The 20,237-nt window shown below is 41.0% G+C and overlaps 1 protein-coding gene and 1 long non-coding RNA gene across 14 annotated transcripts in view; one reads left to right on the plus strand and one right to left on the minus strand.

Annotated features, from left to right (window-relative positions):
* LOC139768121 (bromodomain adjacent to zinc finger domain protein 2B-like) overlaps positions 1 to 20,033 on the plus strand; it is a 150,698-nt gene extending 130,665 nt beyond the window's left edge. For 4 of the 12 annotated variants that reach the window (XM_071697996.1, XM_071698000.1, XM_071697998.1 and 1 more), the window contains 17 exons: positions 1,533 to 2,111; positions 6,127 to 6,192; positions 6,331 to 6,375; positions 8,119 to 8,172; positions 9,236 to 9,434; positions 9,608 to 9,727; positions 9,817 to 10,390; positions 10,592 to 10,811; positions 10,894 to 11,656; positions 11,716 to 11,997; positions 12,082 to 12,580; positions 12,867 to 13,212; positions 14,271 to 14,392; positions 14,479 to 14,620; positions 14,730 to 14,860; positions 15,655 to 15,939; positions 16,174 to 20,033. In XM_071697996.1, coding sequence (XP_071554097.1) covers positions 1,533 to 2,111; positions 6,127 to 6,192; positions 6,331 to 6,375; positions 8,119 to 8,172; positions 9,236 to 9,434; positions 9,608 to 9,727; positions 9,817 to 10,390; positions 10,592 to 10,811; positions 10,894 to 11,656; positions 11,716 to 11,997; positions 12,082 to 12,580; positions 12,867 to 13,212; positions 14,271 to 14,392; positions 14,479 to 14,620; positions 14,730 to 14,860; positions 15,655 to 15,939; positions 16,174 to 16,351 — 4,605 coding nt within the window. In that variant the 3' untranslated portion in view covers positions 16,352 to 20,033. The remainder of the gene's footprint in view (positions 1 to 1,532; positions 2,112 to 6,126; positions 6,193 to 6,330; positions 6,376 to 8,118; positions 8,173 to 9,235; positions 9,435 to 9,607; positions 9,728 to 9,816; positions 10,391 to 10,591; positions 10,812 to 10,893; positions 11,657 to 11,715; positions 11,998 to 12,081; positions 12,581 to 12,866; positions 13,213 to 14,270; positions 14,393 to 14,478; positions 14,621 to 14,729; positions 14,861 to 15,654; positions 15,940 to 16,173) is intronic. The other 8 variants (XM_071698002.1, XM_071697997.1, XM_071697999.1 and 5 more) reach the window with 8 other exon arrangements.
* LOC139768126 (uncharacterized) overlaps positions 1 to 20,237 on the minus strand; it is an 82,625-nt gene that overhangs the window by 4,332 nt on the left and 58,056 nt on the right. Inside the window, exon 1 of one of the 2 annotated variants that reach the window (XR_011717283.1) lies at positions 15,068 to 15,195. The exons of the other annotated variant lie outside the window; for it this stretch is intronic. This is a non-coding gene — a long non-coding RNA (uncharacterized lncRNA). Of the gene's footprint in view, positions 1 to 15,067; positions 15,196 to 20,237 lie in introns of those variants that run through there. 2 annotated transcript variants of the gene reach the window in all.

Raw genomic sequence — 20,237 nt, forward strand, 5'->3', positions numbered from 1 at the left:
AATTTCATCTTTTGACCAAATATATTATAATTTTTAAATTATTATAATTTTTTAATTGATATTCCTTCGATTCCACATCTCAGCCATAAGGGCAAATGTACAATCATTTATATTGTTTCAGTTATGTGAGACATTTAGTACTATTTTTGGAAATGTTATAACTTACGCAAAATTATTAAGTATCGAATCATCGAAAGTGTGTATTAAGTGAAGAATCGTATTGCCGAGAAATATTTTCCATTCGTTACCGACTCCCATCGGATTCCATAAGATCGAAGACAAATTTTTTTATTTACGTCTTGCAAAACGGGCGAGGATACATTTCGATATTGGAATACGTGTTTAATGGGATCGACGTTATTCTGGAAATTTCTCCTGCGCGAGGGAAAACCTCGACGAAATAGAGGCGCGCGATTGTAGGAATTTCAAAAGTCCATCCATTGTGATAGTCCTCCAAACTACCCCATCGGAATCCTCGCGCAAGCCAGATTATCACCCTGTCCCCCTCAATCACTGTCACTCGTTCGTTCATGTTTCCTCGCATTCACACACGCATTCCACATCCACACGCACATCACTGGCCCGTACATACACACACAACCCGTGCAATTTGAAAGAATAGAAGGAGACGTCAGACGACACAATAGTGTAGTGACTGTAGCTACACTATATGTAGTGGGCTCATATGTAGTGGAAAAACGCGAAATAGGGATGCCCAGATCGTATATAACCGATCCAGATAGATTTTTTTTTCCCCCTGGGACGTAGAGAACGAAATATAAAACGGATGTACATTATCGATGCACATTATGTTTAGGCGAGCTAACTAAGATTGGCGTAATTTAGCAAGTTATTGATGTAATTGAGAGCGTTATTATTTTGTTATGTGTGCATTGTGTTGTTACATTGTGTTCAACATTACGAGAGATAGTCGAGAAAGTTATTTTATATTATTTAATATCTTCATATAAATAGTCAACAAGTATGTCGCGTGTTTCTTTTTTTCTTTTTAAATGGTAACCGCTTTTATGTGCTTATAGTATCTAAAATTGGCTTTATCGAAATTACATATATTTTAGTCTTTTTTAACGGCGGGGTACGCGGAGTTCATAAAATTGGAGTTCATAAATTATTCAAGTCATTAATGCGACTGTAGAATTAATTTGCCGATAGTATCGCTTTATTTTTAATTTGTTTTCGTGAAATGTTAAACAGTGATAGATTCTAAATCTCACATCTTAATCTTGCAAACAGATATTATTTAATATACATATTTCGCTTAGGAAAGTCGATAGCATATTCGTCGGTAATATATTTCACGTGGGAAATGTTTCATTGACAGTGTAATTTTGTCTCGTACATTATCGCATGATCAATCCGCGTAAAGTGATCTCCGCGTATCGCCCCGACTTAATCCCCGCCGGTCGACCGCGAACGACCGGTCGCACGTGGTCGCTAAACGACCATCATCCTCCCGAATTAACGCGATCGATTATACATTGGGCATCCCTGTAAACCCACCACCAACGCAGGGTCGAAAGCGGCTCGCGTTCACGATCAAGCAGAAAATGAAGATCATCCAAGAGATCGAGCGCGGCAAGAGCAAGAGCGACGTGGCTCGCGAGCTGGGTCTGGCGAGCAGTACGGTCGCCACCATCTGGAAGAATCGCGAGAGCATCGCCGAGAGCTGGCGCAACCGGGACATGATGCACCAGGCGGACGTCGAGGACGTGCCGTCCTCGAAGAAGCCGCCGTCGATGTCGTCCCTCGCGTCAACCACGGCCGCGCTCTGCACGCCGGTGGCGATGACAACGATGACGACGACGACCGCGATGACGACGACGCCGCCGTCGTCCCTGGCAACCGGCGTGGTCGTGCCGCCTCCGCAGGTGCAGGTGGTGCCGCCGGTCCTGCCGCCGCCACCCTATCCCACCCTGACCCTGCCGCCGGCGTCGGCGGGCCTTGTGCCGTCACCGCAGCCGACGGCGCCGATCTCCTCCTCGTCGAACCTGTCATCGACCACCACGTCGACCGGCACGACGACCGCGACCATGCCGCCGGACAATACTCAGCAGGCACAGACCCAGACGCAGAGCCAGGAACTTCTGGAGGTAAGATGTCGTATGACGCATCCCGACCCTCTCCCCTCTCCCCCCCCCCTCCGCCCCCGCCCCCGAGTCACCCCGTCCACGGTCTTGCCCGCCTGGACCCGTTGAGATTCCACCCCTTTCGTACCACCCCCATTGATATCCCTCACGTAATGTCTCGAAGCTCGATATCCCCGACATATGCGCCACTTGGATCCATCATCGACCACATCATGTTCACTAATGAGTGTTGTCATATTGTCTTGTGAGTCGTTATTACTTCCGGATGTCCCTGTCTCTCCCCTTTGGCTTTAATTTTCTCCGCGGATCCGGACACGGTTCGCGATAGAAGGGCGAAGAGATCCCCCCCCTCTCGGAGGTAAGCGTTATACCGTGAGTATACCCGGCTCGCGGCCCGCGGTTCTTTTACGTGTGTTTTGCGTGGGGTGAAATAATATAAGTGCTTCCGGTGCTCCCACAGACGAATATCGTGCGAATTTTACCATTTCACGTCAGCCTTGTTGTCTCTTCAACGTTCTTCTCAACGTTCTGCTTTGAAAAATTATGTCCACAGTAAAATAAAACCTCCGTCAAACCATCTGAATGAAAAGAAAATAAAAAGTAAAGTACATCGACTCTTTCTTCTTCTTCTTTATAAAACATGCGTCGCAAAGAGAATAGTTGTGAATAGTTTTGACCAGTTTTCCTAATTAAATAAATTATTTCCTAATAAATTATCATAAATTCGCTTTTTATTTTACAATGATCTATCGGCAAATTTTGAAACTCTTTTCTAAATATATTTCATTAGCACATAATATCTCGGATATTAGTCGTCTAAATATCTTGAGGCTAATTAGGCGAGTTAAGACTTTAGCTTTAAAAAATCATGTCTTACGTCGGTGCATAAAATTTCACGTTTTTCAATGTTCCTACAAACACTAGTCTCTAGTCATTGTATTTTCCCAATCATTTCACGATTCCTCGAGCTCTCTCATTATAGCACTTGAAAATTTTCAACGTGATGACGTGTATCGCCAAAGTGAAGAGACGAACCTGCGACTGGCGTCGTAAATTCACCCCCGCCTAGTACTTTATATCGCGTAGTGATGAAACGAAAAAAATACATACGTACACACACACATACATGCATATAGATGCTCACCACCGTGCTTTCGTAGGGTTGGCCGATCTCTTCGTCCGGCCAAGTGGATTTCGGAATTCTATTTTTATTGTCAGTGATCGTTTATTATGCTATTTTCGAAAGTGACAAATTTATTCAAATATACTCATACCTATGGACTAATAAAAAAAAATAATTGTAAGTTTCTATTGATCGTAAGTAATTAATCTAAAAATTATGTCAAATTGACAATTTTATAATGAAATAGGGTTTTTTTCTCTTTGCGTGTGAGATCATTACTCTATTAATGAGTTTAATCTCAATTCACACATACTTTTCACATGAATTTTTTATTTGAGGATAGACACTTCAAAATTAACATTTATCATTGTTACATTGTACTCACTTTGATATCTCATGAAAAAGAAAATAGAGCTCCAATTAAAATATTTCCTAAGATAAATTGATTTATCCAATTCATCTACAATTTAATTCATTTCGAAAATTACGTTCAGTTTATGGTCCATTAAGTTTTCCCGATGAAGAGCAATTTCCGGGCGAGAAATCCGAAATCCGCCGAAAGATTATAAAGAAGAAGCACCGATATCGATCTCGCGTTCTCGATGGCCGGCGTGTTTTCCGGAGATCGGCGCGACGGAAAAGCGCGGCCCATCGAGAATCGTGGGATCCAGATGCTAGATCAACACTGCGATCGAGGCACGTTAAGGCTGACGATACATACGTAGGCACGATATATATATACGATAATATATGAACCGACTGTCGCAATGCTATCCTGTGCCTAGCTTCTCCTGTCACTATATACAAAATAACAGCTAGCTACATGATTATCCAGCATGCCATACTTCTCGAAGAACCTGTCTCTAGTATTCGAGTATTCGCTACACGAGTATATATACAAAGAGCTTTCCTTTACCTTCTCGTTGTTACTGCGGACGAAAACGACACACGAATTACCCGCGTAAATGGATATATATGTGACACCTATACTTTATATATATACATATATATATATAAATATTTATACACATATTATTACATATATATTTTTATTACTATGTATTATCTACTGTTACATTTTATATTTCCTAGGTGACACGACACGATAGCCTTAATATTTTATCGGCTTAAGCGACGGTACACATTGTGTACCGTTGATATAATATGTGCATACATAGGCGAGTATTGCTTGGCTCCTTGCATGCCCGGCTGAGATTTTTCACTCTTTTCCACGTTATTATTCTTCTACTTCTCTTCGGTCTCTGTTCATCTTGTATAATGGTGTTGGTTTATAATGACAGTTTTACGCTCTCTCATTATCTCTCTCACATGGTTGATTCTCTTTTCCCCTATATTTATATAATATAATTAAATATAATTATTTTTCAATTCGTGTTCTTGCTGTCGAGTTCGCTCTCAGATCTTTCCACGAGCGAGTCGGTCTTCGTTATGCTTGGCTGCTGTCTCGGCGTATACGCGTCACTTTCTTGGTGGGGTTTTATATTAAATCGCATGCCTTTGCTACTCTTTTTTCTCTCTTTGTATAAGGATTTTTTACGGAGGACCTATTGCGCTAATTGAATATGCAATGTTTATCGGTATGTAGAAACTGAGCGTGCGTTATCTCACGGCTGTTACGATGAGCCTATAGCATAGCCGAATGATAAAGAGTCCACGAGAGCGCAACAATCGGATTGACCGAGTCGAACGGAAACGACACGTTAAACTACGGGCATTTAGCAGAGCAGAGATTCAGATTTAGATTCAGATTTTTTAGCATGATCGTAGCCGGGAAAGACGCAAAGATACGATTTGTGATCCCGAAGCTCCAACGTAATCGACGTATTATGGGTGCAAACAACGGGATAAAAGTAGGTCGTTCCTTCTTTAAATTTGAAATGAACTTTATCAGAACTTTAACTCGACGTTCAGTTAAGTATTCGAGGTGGATTGTTAAAAAGTTACGCCTTCCCGAGGAAGAATTGGCCTCAAGTACAAATAATGTGGCGTTAAAATATAAAAGTGCACCCGTACTAATTTCCAGCTACATCCCCGAACTTTTAGAGTAGTGCTTAATCCCTGTCACTGATCTGCGCTATTTAGACATCGCTTTCCACACGTAGTCTTCGAATCACAATTACACTGTGAATGTCACGAAATCAAAAACCCGAGGAAAACCTCCCACAGATGGGGAACTTGTATTAGCCAGGCTATTTTCGTCCGATTGCGAATTTGATAAGGATCCATTTCCGTACGTCCGGAGAAACGTAATTGTAAATCGGGAAGCGGAAATCGAGGCGGTCGCTTTATAAAAATCCATTGAATTAATTTTTGCTGAACATTTTCACAAGAAAAATATTTACGAATGTCAATATAAACTGCGGTCAGGAAATTTTTAAAATTGTGACACATTATTCCTGTAATTTTAGTCTCTATACAGCAATATACATTTTTATTTTGGGAATTATTTGAAATAAAACCCCTAAATTTTTTATAAACTGCACATGTACGATCCCGTTTGGTGGTTTTCATAGATTCGTTTCTGAAATGTTAACGATGAACGCCCAATAACGATTATAAGAAAAATTTTACTAATTTACGTTTTGGCACGAGCAAAATAAAACTAAACTTTGTAACAATAAAATAGCTTCTCTGCTCTTGCAACCCTCTCGATCGTCGCTGCAAGAAATCCAGTAGGGGATACGGGAACTTCAGATCCAATTATCCAATTATCGGTGCCGGTAACGAGATAGTAGCTTTTCATCGCTGAAACAATGTTCTGTTTCTCTTGTCGTAAATACCGAGCGGTCCCGCGAACGAGAACAAAATTGCCTAAGTTTTCTCTTGATAAACATGATTACGGATGCGAGTGACGTGTGTATGGCGTATGCGCAGGCACGGAAAAAACGGGAGGAAGAGGTGCAGAAGATCCGACTGGAAGAACAACAAAGGAAGCAACAGGTAATTCAACAATCGTTACTATGTTAATGCCCGCGACCTGGTTCTTCTCGGGTCGCCCGAAGTTGTAATACGCGAACGAACGACCACCGCGATGCCATTTCTGGAATTGCATTAAAAGAGACCCTTTTAATTTCTCAGGAACGAGAGCTGAAGCGGCAGCAGGCGGTCATGCTGAAAGAGCAGGTGAGTTCTCTCGTCTTAAAACGTTCAACCGTTCTCCGCCAATCGTTTCGTCGCTGTAGATTAGCGTGAGTGTGCGTGAGTGTGTCTCTCGTAGACGTAGAGGTGCTCTGTTTTACTTTTATCGCCTTCATTCGTTGCTCCCCGTTTATTTTTACGATGAGACCGACCTCCGAGCAAGTTGATCTTACGCGGAGATCGAATGAACCGGAAGGGGCCAGGAGATACCCCGTTTGTCGAGGAGCGTGCACAAAATAATTATTTTAGATATTGCAAACATATGAAGCGGAATATTTTACGTAATAGAATTGATTAATTATCGTATCTCGGAAACGGTGTTTTTATTAGTAGTGAAAACTTCGTGTAATCTGCATGCGATTTTTCCGTAGAAATGTTTGAGCGGAATATCTGATTTCGGTATTGTAGAGATTCGTGGAGATTTTCGTGAAAGATTTAATCTGACATAAATATTAATCTAGATATAATTTAAAACTGAGTTAAAAATCCAATCGAAGGAAACAGGACTAAATAAGAGCCATTCGCTGTTCTTGATGCGAAAGATTTATTCAATCATTGGTTAGTTCGAACGTTTCGGTCTGAGTTAAAAATATTCTAAAACGAAAAGTTACACACGTTTCTTAAGAATTTAAATTCTTTCTTTCTATATCATGATCTTTTTGCGTTTTAGAAAATGCACATTATTATTTCTGATCTTGAAAAACAGCACGTCGTACGGTAGCATTTATTCATGCCATTGTTCTGAAGTATTATGTTTGTTTTTGAGAGCAAGGAAGTCGTCTTGTGTTATTTTAATACGTTTAATACAGCAATTATTGAATAGAAACTACATTAAAGAAATTAATTACATATCCACATACGAGGGATACAATGCTATTATTTTATGTTTCTTCAGCGATTAATAAGTTTCAATTTACGTTGTAAAATATTCACTGTAGAAGAATCTAACATTCTGTGTTTCGGAGACCTACAGCTCTAACTCATTATTTATATTACCAATATTCATCGACATGAAAAAGTAAAATTGCTGTTGCGATTAATATATCATTTTCGGGGAAGTGTAATTCATCGCATATCACACGCGGAATGTCCAATCTTCATCGCGATGAGTTTCAATCACCGGATATCTGACGAATTTTGGAGTAAAATCTTTTTCAGCAAAAATTTCAATGAGAACCCGAGTATCGAAACATATACAGTGGAAATTGAAGGATGTTCGCAAATTAAAAACTTTTGGAACAGATAAAACTTCAATCTTTCTATTAGTTTCCAGTAGACTAATGAAAAGATTGAATTTATTACGAATTGTGTTGCTAAGACATTTAATTACATTAAATATAACGGACTTTTTATATTTCATTGAAAATATTGCAAAGTTTTGACACACAATGTTTCTAAGTTCTTACAAAAAAAAACCGTTTTATATCTTTCAAACGAGTTTAAATTTAACGAGAATGAAGATAAGACACCCCGCAATCACTTATCGCGCTCGCTTTATCTTGAAATCGAAAAAGTCAATCCAGCATAACATTGTCGCGCATTTGCTCAACAATCCTGTCGCGAAGGGGTCGTTCGCGCTGCCGATTTCGCGACACGATTTAACTCCGTGACAGACAGATAGCCGATAAGTAGAGAACATCTACACGGTAGAGAGCGAGGGAAAGATTGTTAGATTGAATGTGGCGGGGTTTGAGCACTAGTGGACTGTGGATGTGTTTTGTGCCGCAGATGTACATGCAGGAGCTCACCAAGCAGCGCGAGATGCTCTACACCGTCGAGCTGGTATGTCACATACCCAATCTAGCGTCTAACAGAAACGGCATTAACGAATTTAGCGACTTTGCTCTCGCAACTAACTCACCACCGGCTCTGCGTTACATCGCAAAACTGCGGCGTGCACACGAACGGCTTGTGCGTTACATTCCCGGCGGGTTTCGAACGTTTCAATTTCGAGATCTAACGATTGGCTTGTGCGGACCACGTGTCGCGGTTTACACATATCGTTCAACAACACCTTTCGGCATACCGTATCTTTGTCCGTAACGCAATAAGCTTACTTAATCTGTATCCGCTTTAGCTTCCACAAATCATTGCAGTTCATAAGCTTACATCTTGCGAAAAAAATAAAAGCACACATTCGCACCTCTCTGAGTTCAGTGCTAGGGAATCGAAAATTTCTCACTTGTTTTGCCACATAACGACGCGTTCGATAGAAACTTCTCTTGAGATTTTTAAGAACTTCAGGACTGATCCGGCTGAGGAAAGCGTTTCGGGTAGCTCGACCGCTAGATTTAGTTTGCTAGAAATTGCACGGTTTTCTGCGCACTGTAAATGTAAAAGAGCGGTTTCCGCCACGACGCGCCGGATTGCTCTCCTATTACTATCAGTGCATCCGTTTAACAATATTGTTCGTAATGTGTAATGCGTGGAAGAGTATTTGGGACGGTTGTAGAGTTTGGCCCGTTGTCCGTACGTGACATAGATACAGAGTAGAAGATCATGGGAACTGTATACAAATGGATAATTCAAGTAATAATTCTCGTTTCTTTAAAAGTTCGAATCAATTAAACGTTTATAAATTACAAATATAATCCTTGTGAAAAAAAACGTTAATTTTCTAAAATATAATGTTCTTAAAAGATTTTTTTAAGTTTAGTGAAGAATAGTATTTGCAAAAAATAATAGTTTCTTGTGATTTTTTACTCCACACACATATTACGCTTTATTGGCAATACACAAAGGAGAGTCTATATACACCACAATTTTGTCTTGATTCAATATTATCTGCATGAGCGCGCCAGATAGTTTTGCTGCGTGTTACTGTAACAATGAACGATGACCGCAGGAGAGGGAGAGAAGGAGGCAGCATATGGCCCTGGTACGGGCACTGGAGAACCGCCGGAAGATGGAGGAGAAAGAGAAGAAACGCCTGGAGGCCAGGGCCGAGAGGATAGCGACGAAGGAAAAGCGGGCAGAACAGAGGAGAGTCGAGATGGAGTTGATCGAACAAATTCGCAAGCCCGTGGAGGATATGGAGCTGACAGGTACGGGAACAAAAGAGTGACTGATATCATATTATGAGAACATTGCTCTTGCTACGTCACGTGGCGAGTTTGAGTGCTAAGTTCGTACATACATCTCTAACGAGAGTTTTGGACTAATGACTCTTAATTAATTCTTCCTTCTTCTAACTAATTTTTTCTAACTATTCTTTTAGATCACAGACCACTGCCAGAAGTCAAAAGAATACATGGACTTAAGCTCTCTGGGCAAGCGTTCGCAGACATCGTCATGGTCTTCGAATTTTTGCACAACTTCGGGGAGACTTTAGGATTCGGTGAGAGCATTTTGTTGTATACCTGTCAGAATAAAAAATCATTCATTATTTTACTTGGGATTGATTTTTATTGCCCTATTTTTTTGTAGATATGGAATCACTACCGAGTTTGAAGAGTCTTCAACTCGCTCTTCTCAACGACGAAGAAGCCGAAGAGGAGATGCTGTCGGTTATGACGCATCTGTTGGTGTGTGCCATTGAAGATCCCGGAATCCCGCAGCCGGCTAGACACACCACAGGCCTGGGTCAGAGTTTGCGTCAAGCTGACATCACTCACGCCAACATCAGTGAAGTACTGCGAATTTATTTGTACGCGAACGCAACCGGCGAAGTGAAGGCTCTGACAGGGGTGTGCCTTGAGCGTGAGCGCGACAAGAAATTTGCCGATCATCATCAGAACGGCGGCGATTACGCTTCGACCTGCTCGGGGAAGAACGCGCAGTTCTATGAGCACTTACATAACAACGAAACGTGGAAGATGTCGGAAAGATTGCGAGACAAGCCTTTCCTAGCGTTGAATCCGACGCATAAGGCGCAGATACTCGCTTTCCTTTGCAACGAGCTGCTGCAAAATAAGGCTGTGATCAGACAGATAGAGGGTAGCCTCGAGACGGTGGCTCAGCTGAGGAAGGAGAGATTCGTATTGGATACCAAAATCAGAAAGTAAGTTGCATGATACGAAAAATTAATTAATTGAAATATGAGATTGACCGAATAATTTTATTAAATCGATCGTAAGTGATTTTTTTTATATTAAAGATACATTAAGAGAAGCTAAATTAAATTATTTAAAGATACATTACAGATTAAATTAGGCTTTTTCAGACTTGTTTTAATAATATCTGTTATTTTTTGTTCATACAGGCTTAGACAATTACACAGTCGAAAAATCCGAATGGAAGCTGTAGGCGTCATTGTAAACAAGATTGGTGACACAATCACCATCGAGAAGAAGGAAGGTGAGGAAGAAGGCAATACTACGTCCACTGCCGTAGGTACGACACCTACACCGGACGAGATTCATCATGAGGACGAAGTAGAAGACATGTCTGAGAATGAGAGTGAAGGCACTCAGCCAGAAGAGGTATATCTTAGAACATCAATTTACTCTAAATTAATCTGAAGATTTATTTGATACTATCTGAAAAATAAAATTTCTTATTTAGGAGGAGGATAAAAATTTGTCTGGCGAAGAATTAGGTAAAAAATTGGATAAACTATTGAAGCAATCAGAGGAACAACTGCAAAAGTTGAACAGCTCTTCGAAGCAACTCCGTGCGCACATATTCGGCCAGGACAGGTATTGGAGGAGATACTGGGAATTAGCATGCGCCGGCGGCATCTTCGTGGAAGCCATGGAGAGCGCCGAACCGGAGATTCTCGACCTCCAAGCTGAGCTTGACGAGAAGTACAAAAACATGCCGGTAGAGGAGAAGTCCGAGGTGAAGCAAGAGGGCGAAGGCAAGACGAATTCCGAAAATCATGAAAATGAGGCGCCGAACGAAGTTAAGGATGAAAAGAAACACAATTCGAATGAGCAAGATGAGGATATGAAATCTCATGGGGATAAGCTGAAGTCCGAAGTGGAGGACGTTAACTGTAAGAAAGAGTCTGTACAAAATTGCAGCTCGGAGAATTCCGAGGGTGTAAAGGAGGAGAAGAGAAACAACGACGTTGATAGTACAATGACAGATGCGAAGACGAATGTCACGTCCGAAGAAATAAAACAAGAAACGCAGGTGATCAATACAGATGTCGATATGAAAGAGGAAGTGAAAAAGGAGAACGAGGAAATGGATGAAGATATGACGAAACCTTTGGTGAAAACGATGGAGGACAAGATTGTGGAAACGATACCGAATGGCGACAAGTTCAACCACGTCAATAATCTGCACAACGGGAAGGAACTCAACGGCTCCTTTATTTCTAGTGAGTTTCTATAAATCCTTGCCCGTGATAGACTCTTCATTATTTTTAATTAATATCAGTTATGTCGATCATTTCAGATAGCTGCAATGCCGAGCCTAATTGGTTTTCCATCTTACCGCGTGAAACGTGCGATACTCCGGGAGCTAGCACTAAGCAAATATTTGGCATAGCCGAGCCGACCGAGCTCAGAATCCCAATATTCCCACCGCCAGCTAGTCCGAGTTACGATAGATGTGACAGTCCAGCGCCCCTGATATTAACTCAAGATGAGGCAGTACAATTAGAATATTTGAAGGTGCATGGTTTACCGCCTCCTGGCGAAGCCAAACCGGTGCCGACTGGTAAGTCGAGTTGATTCGCGAATATTAAAATCAATACGGATGACTGTGTTTTCCAAATTTCTAATCATGTGACCTTATATACAGATCTGAGATACGGTTGGTGGAGGATAACAGATGTGGACACGTTCCAAGAGCTTCTCGAGCATCTACATTCTCGCGGCGTCCGCGAGAAAGAGTTGAAGCGCACAACGTGGGCGACGATGGAATCCTTTTTAGCTGTAACTGGTAAAATTAATGTTGATCCTGGCAACATCGCCGCCACGGAACTTCAAGGAGAATCAGACGATCCCAACACGCCAATTCCGAAGCCTGATAATCCGAGTAACTGGAGCGAGCAAGTTGCTCTGCGAGTAGATGCTCAACTCTTGGAGCAAGTGGAAGCGCTTGAAGATAAAGTGGCTAACGCTAGCATGCAAGTCAAAGGCTGGAAACTACCGCCGCGAGCAGGAACTGAGGAAGCCGAAGAAATTGAGAAGTTGAATGAAATGGAGAAGATTAGCGCGGTCGAGCAAGCGCGGCAAAGGCTACTTTCTTTGGAGGCAGCTATTGAAAGGAGATACTTGAAACCACCTTTAGGCGTTTGGTAAGATGAGTTTCTTTTTCAGTTAGTTATTTCATCTTTATGGTATACAATAACTATGTCTCACATAATTTCTTCAACATTCGGTGGTAAAAGGAAAAATTATGATTATGTATTTTGCAGGAAAATTATAAATAAAAATAATTATTGACAAAAAATAAAATAAATCTTAAATAAAATTTGATTAATTAAAGTGTCTTCTATTGTCACTGTTAAAGCACTCAATTAACATGTAAATTAAATTTGTTGAGCGAAAGGTGTATAATTTAATTATATTTTAATTTTGTAGCACGGGAGATCCCAACTTAACAGCCCTCAAGGCGGAACAGGCGGCGGCCGCTAACGCAAACTCGAATAATTCCGAGCAGAATAACCAGGCGCCTGCACCGCCAGAGGAAACAACGCCGCGGGGTCTGAACACTTGGCGGGAGGCGACAGCACGAGCGCACACGTCGGCGCAACTCGCTATGGCGCTCTACATGCTCGAGGCCAGCATCGCTTGGGACAAGAGCATCATGAAGGCTGTGAGTCTAACAACAGCTAGAAACTCGGTCTGCGCCAAGCTACGAAACCGCTGCGTCTCACTCAAAGCTACCAATCAGTACAAACAGCTATTGACTACTTCTCAGACCTCTGTGGGTATTCGCACTAACTTACTAACCGAAACGTTCTTTGCTACCCCCGCACCCGATACCTTTGTCCTTTCCGTTGAATGGCTCACAGAGAGTACGTCGCCTCGAATGGATATCGACAGGTGTCTACTCGATCCGATGACCGGAGCCTAAACGATATGTTTCTCACGCGACAGTATTCTTACAATATGTTCGCTTCCAGTTCTCATTCAAAAATTCTAATATATATCACGCGTGCGAAGAACTGGCAATGAAATTTGCATACATCCGTTGGATTTCGCTCTGTTCGCGGGATACCTGGATACTTGTTTCATTTATCTTAATTTATGTGCATTTACATAAATTAAACGTACGTCCATTGATGAATCATATTCATGAATTATTGAATATTGGGATGCATAATGTCTGTAACATATAATAAATCATAACAAAACTCGCGTTAAGAAAAATGTGCGTTAAGAATGTACACTCAATGGTGGTCAGAGTCTAACGTAACGGTTGCATGCAAAACTGCCGCTTACTATTTGTTCATTTTTTTAAATTATTTAATATCTTTGTTTTTTAATTTTTACGTTCGCATAGCTCTAGTTCGCTTTTTCACATTTTATGCATTCGGGAAAATCCCGTTGCTGTTCTTGTTACTATCGTGATTGATTTACTGTAGCTCACATTTGTATTATTGCACGAATTTTAGATATATTTATTTATCATTTGAATGCATAAAGCATACCTTAGTCTGTAGTATTTGAGAAACAAAACTCAAAAATATATTCCTGTAACTTATTATTTTGTGAATATTTATTTGCCATACTAAATTATTTTGAATTAATTTATTATACATAGATCTTATTTAACTTAGTGCGTAATTTTTGATCGTGTTTTTGCGCTTTATTAATTGGATACACACGAATTGTGTACATAGAGCTTTGTTGTTGCTTTTAAAAGTTTTAAAAAATGCTCGACTAACAAACAGTGCTACAATCTTCATGCTATTTTAGCCACATGAAAGATTAATTCTTCCATTCTCTCTTAAATGAGAAATTCATTCGTTTTGGTTGCAGAATTGCCAGTTTTGTCACAGTGGAGACAACGAAGATAAGCTGCTGCTCTGTGATGGCTGTGACCGTGGCTACCATACTTACTGTTTCCGTCCAAAAATGGAAAACATTCCTGATGGTGACTGGTGAGTAACACTCTTGTGTATCATATTCTTACCTAATTCTATTTTAAGTTTTTCAAAGAGTTTCAAACTTTCCCTATTACTTTCAGGTATTGTCACGAATGTATGAACAAAGCAACAGGTGAACGCAATTGTTTAGTGTGTGGAAAAAGAGCGGGTAAAAACCTGGTCCTATGCGAACTCTGCCCTAGGGCTTATCACACTGACTGCCATAATCCTGTCATGCCAAAAGTAAGTAATTGCCGAAATGTATCTCTGTTGAAGATATTATTTTTTAACAAAGTCAAGTGTGTTGTTTCGAAGCCTAGATTTTATTGTATGCAACACGCTCTGCTTACAGATGCCACGAGGAAAATGGTATTGCTCTAATTGCCACAGTAAACAACCAAAGAAGAGAAATAGTAGTCGAAGGAGTCATACCAAAGGGGGAGGCACCAGAGAAAGTGAAAGTTCTGATCATCCACCAGCTAGGTGATTACGTTAAAAACAAACAAACATTGTCAAGTTGCTGGCTTAATGACGTTTCATGCGAAGTATATTAGAAAACAGCTATAATGAATGATTTGATAATATTCATCGCAGCCGCAAATGGCGGACAAGTATTATTCCCGATTGAATAAAGTAATCTCAAAACGAATCTAACTGTATACGAAAACTATCTGTATACACTGTACTCACATGCGATTACCTACTTGATCCTCGGCCCGTGTCGCAATACCGCCGAGAATTTTTGTCGTCTCGAGGAACTTCTCCTTTTACGCAGGGTGTTCTAATGAGAGGCTAGAGATCCCATTTTTCATTCTTTGAAGGCGGTTGTCACTGATAGATTTTTCCGAGTGGTTTCCGTTCCTTCGGTGTCTCGTCTCAAGTTTCTCCGCCGGGACACCCTGTACATTCATGATACATCGTTGTTTGCCTAGTGTACTTGCGATCGCCGACTGTGGGATAGGTATTTTCTCAGAAATATTCATCGTAACAGTAGATCCGCCTTCAGATCGTATATGACGAGTCGGAAAAATATAAACGAGAGAGCGCAAGAGGGCGAAAAATAGAACGGAAAAAGTAATAAAGAGCGAACGAGAGACAGAGAGTCAGAGAGAACGCAAATAATTCATCGGGAGCAGCGTACCCGTCTCAGCCGGACACACGATCGAATCTTATGCAATTCGTCCTTGCGCATTCGTCCAGAGGCTTTTATGACGGGAAACCTCCTGCAGAACGGAAGCTAATCGTGCAAATAATTTCTCTGTTGTTTTGCGCCGCAGTCCAACGCCATCAACGGCATCGAACACGCACGTAGAGGATGTCAGTTCGTCGGAACCGCCGACTCCTACCGCCTCACCACGGAAGGAGGGTAACAATCGGACGCTCACGAAGAAGCAACAACGAGAGCTGGCGCCTTGTAAGATACTCCTCGAACAGTTGGAGCAGCAGGACGAGGCCTGGCCGTTCCTCCTGCCGGTGAACACCAAACAGTTCCCGACCTACAAGAAAATCATAAAAACCCCCATGGATCTCAGTACGATTAAGAAGAAATTGCAGGACTCCGCGTAAGTTGTCCAATACGCGCCAGCGATTAGTTAAGTGAACGTACTATCTTTAGCTGCCTTTCCTCTCAAAATCTCTTGGTCTTTAAGACAGGCCTAATAGATCTAATATATACACACACACAGACTGATCGCAAAAATAAAATAAAAATATATAAAACAATCTGTTGACCGGTCGTCAACCTTGGTCGGCATTGGAAGGCTGAAGTTTTTCACAACGAGTGCTTCTCGATGCAGGTACAAGTCTCGCGATGAGTTTTGCGCCGATGTCAGGCAGATGTTCATCAACTGCGAGGTATTCAACGAGGACGACAGTCCTGTGGGCAAGGCCGGCCACGGGATGCGCAGTTTCTTCGAAATGCGCTGGACCGAGATCACCGGCGCGCCACCTCCGCATCCGCAAACGCATAGCTGAGGCTCGGTACGTTCGCGCAACACCTGCAACAGCTTCGCTCACTTCTACTATTAGGATACGCGCCGCGTCACTGACCGCGACTAGACCGACAGTCGTCGAAAGGGACTCTGATCCATCCCTCTACCACTTCACTTCCGAGCATTAGTCGGCCTCGTTCTAGCGGCCGATCGAATTTTCCATTGTAATAGTAATCGTTGCGAACGCGGGCACGCTCTCGCCTATCTCGCGTATCATCCATTCTCGCTGTTCATCACGTACGCGAGTGCGTTTTTTCTCGCGTTTCATAAGACGCTCTAGTACTCGGGTATATACTGTGACACGAATGTCTCGTACTTTATTTCCTTGTTAGCACTTATGACGCGGTTTTCGTCAAACCTACTCATTGTAAAGTATTATAGCGAGACGTTCTCAGCCGATCGGACACTCGGCTTCGGTTTAACGAATATTGATAAAGGTGCGAGAAGCTTCGCACTTAGGTCGAGATCTTGGTCTGCGTTAACAAGCACCTCCTCGACGTGATTAATCAGATACGAGTACGCGCGCATCATTTCGATCCCCGATCGATCGGGACGGAGCAATGCGAATGGTCATTGTACTTACCGATAAACAAGTGAACGTTTGCCTAAGCGACAAAAAAAAGTGTAATTTGCGATTGTATTATACGGGCTTAATGCCGACGCATCGTCGGCGAAAGAAATATTTTGCAAAGTAATAAATGTGAAAAAGAGAGAAGTTATATATGTATATATATAATTATGAATATGAATATAGTGTATATGTATACAGAATCTATATACACACATATATTGTACACATGTCACAACATGCATACATTCAAACGTACATTTGCCCACGGATGAGCACGATAAGGGTATTATTCGCCGTAGAAGTAGAATAGACAAAATGATGAGCGAAGTTAATGTTTGAATTTGTAGTATAATAGTCTGGCTAATCAGAATAACTTTTGTTCGCAAATTACAAAAAGAAACTTGATTCGTTCTCAGCACAAGCGAAGAGATCAGGCAACTTGCGTCCGACGAGAAAGAATAAAGTTTTTTTTTAATAATTTGAGAGTAAGATTTATTCCGGCCATGTGCGGACCGTCGTATTACAAATTGAAGAAAAGATCTTAACACCGTTTCGCAGAACCATTTTGGTTTCTTATGTTTTTTTGCATTTAATTTTGGATTTCGTTAACTTGTGAGTTGTATGACGCATGATGTACGCAGAACGTATATATATTATTCGTGATATAACGAAGAGAAAGAAAATATTCGTATTTTCACACATCAGTATTCCGAGACGAGACTATACGTCTTTACTGTGACTGTTGTATTGATTCGCGGATATTTAAAATCTGGTAAATTAATAAGTGTAGGATCTATCATAACTTCAATTACTTTTTTAAAAACGAAGAAATTTAGACGGTTATTATTACTTAGTCAATTCCCCATTAATTAATTAACCATGTGTCGGGTCTTGCGTACCCTATGTATGAACGATACTTTGAGAACTCTGCTCGTAGAAAAAAAAATGTCAAGTCTTTCTAGAATACTCCGTCTGCTTGATTTTATGCAACACAACGTCGTTTCGACTAGTATACGTTGCGATTGTGCAAATCTAAACTCTTCCACTGCCGTTAGAGAGATTCGCATTGCGTTAAGCTAATCAATCCAAAATATTTATTATTTAGAGATTATTAACTGATTGTGCGCGCGGAAATGTTCATTATCCGCGTCCATTTAGCTTCCTATCTTTCGTTCATCGAGTCATAAAAGTTCCGAATCAACGCAACATACGCACGACAAAATTATTCAGGGACGACACCACCATTGTCTGTCAGGCTGATCCGAAAATGCGATCAGCGTGAAGATTATTCGAATGCAGTAAGAAGAATGCATCGCACAGCGAGCGCCTTTGAGAGAACGAATTCTTTTCCGGGAGTAACGAATACGATTACGTTTTTATTGTCATTGAAAAGCTAGGTTTTCGTAATTACACCGTGCGTAGTATTATTATTATAATATAAGAATTATATCGCAATTCTGTCCGCGTCCGTCGAGCTCGACGACGCGGAGACTCGCGTCGGTTCTCTGCCATCAGCGCGGAGTTTCCCCAAGGACGACAATCGACGCTCGGTCGATCGTCGAAAGATCTTTTCGAACCAAGTGTCTCGTCGTCGCAACATCGCCGTAGAATAAACGCGAAGGAAATAGCACATCGCGCTGCGCACGATAGATTGTCAGACGGCGACGAGAATTTCTCCGATTAGTAATAAACGTGATACCTTTGTGAGTGCGATCATCTTACGCGAGACGGTGTCGACAATGTGACGAGAGCACATTAACACTTGTATCTTGTTTTGTATGTAATTGATGTACATTATTGCTCGTAATAGCGAAATAGTTGGTAAATAGCGAGAGGAACCCGAGGGAAAGGGGAGTTCAGCCGTAGTGTGACGTGCTAAATGATTACGGTTTAAAGAAAAAGGAAAAAAAAACATTCGTAGCGTGTAAAAGTATTAGCTAGAGTATAAATGCCTGCGGAGGGGCGACGACGAAGTAAAAAGTAAATAATATCGTTCGGGGTGCGAAATTGAAACGGGAGCGTCGTAATTTAGGAACGAACATCCGGTAAGATCGCTGACGAGATTGCGCGATAATTATAAATTCTGTGGCGTCCCATTGTGTCGAGTGTCGAGAAATAGCTCGCTAGTTTCACCCGTGAAGATTTGCTGATGAGAATAAAAAAAAAAAAAGAATCTAACAGATCTTATATGATTTTAAGAACCTACGAATTTAATTATTAATCTGTCTCGACGGTTGAGATACAGCATTCACACTCAGTGTATTAATTTGTGAAAGTCGTAGGAAATTTTATTTCTGTTTCTTTTTTTTCCTGTTTGTCTCCGTTTCTCGACACCATGTCTAATTTTAGTTTATGTAAAAAAGAAAAAAAAAGAGAACAACCGCTAGCTCTCGCAATATACGACGGCACGAGACTGCAGTCAGTTCATATGTATAAGTTCATTGTAAAGCGCAGATTTGTGGGGCATTTTGTCGATCTTACCGATTGTTCTTCGGGAGGCACCGGCGCACGTTTGGAGCACCGCGCCTCGCACCGTCATACAGTAGCCGATACGTTTAGACATCTCATACATTCAGACGACAAAACCGACACAACAGAAACAAATAATTTTTTAAAATTTAATTATTATTTAAATAGTACAGTTACATTGTTAGTACGAATAACGACGCTTTTTATACGAATTTTAGTTTTTAAACGTCGATCTTACGATATATATATATATAGTATAAATAAATGAATAAATATATATATATATATATATAGTATATAAAAATGAGAGACAATGGTAATAATAATAATAATTGATATCGATTAACTAAGGAGCGGAAGATAAAGAAAAACGAAGGCAGTGTGTGGGAGAAGAGCAAGTGAACGAGCACGAGAATGAAAGAAAAAGAGAGAAAGATAAATGAGAGTGCATGTGTGTGCGAATGAAAATGAAAGAGAGAGAGAGAGAGAGAAAGATTAAGTTAGGTGATTGTTTGTCTATCGTATACACGAAGGCATACGTTAGGTAGCCTCGATGCTATTTAAACAGACTTAATTAATGTATTGCAAATGAATTAATAAAGTGTAAGCGAAGCGTGTATCTATATAGTGCGACTTTTTTCTTTTGGCAACTACAATAAAATTCTCGATGAGCAGTTAAGACCTCCTGGCACCTGGAAATCAAGATATACAACAGACTGAGACACCTTTTCCCTACAAAAAAATAACTTTACCGGAATGTATGTCTGTATCGATTTTACCTTGATGCTGGTGAAAATCTTATTAAACATCCTTAATTCATATTTTTAGA

This window comes from Temnothorax nylanderi, unplaced genomic scaffold (assembly GCF_030848795.1).
Source record: "Temnothorax nylanderi isolate EJ_2023f unplaced genomic scaffold, tnyl_v1.0 TNYL_tig0014_pilon, whole genome shotgun sequence".
NCBI classification, from domain to species: Eukaryota; Metazoa; Arthropoda; class Insecta; order Hymenoptera; family Formicidae; genus Temnothorax; species Temnothorax nylanderi.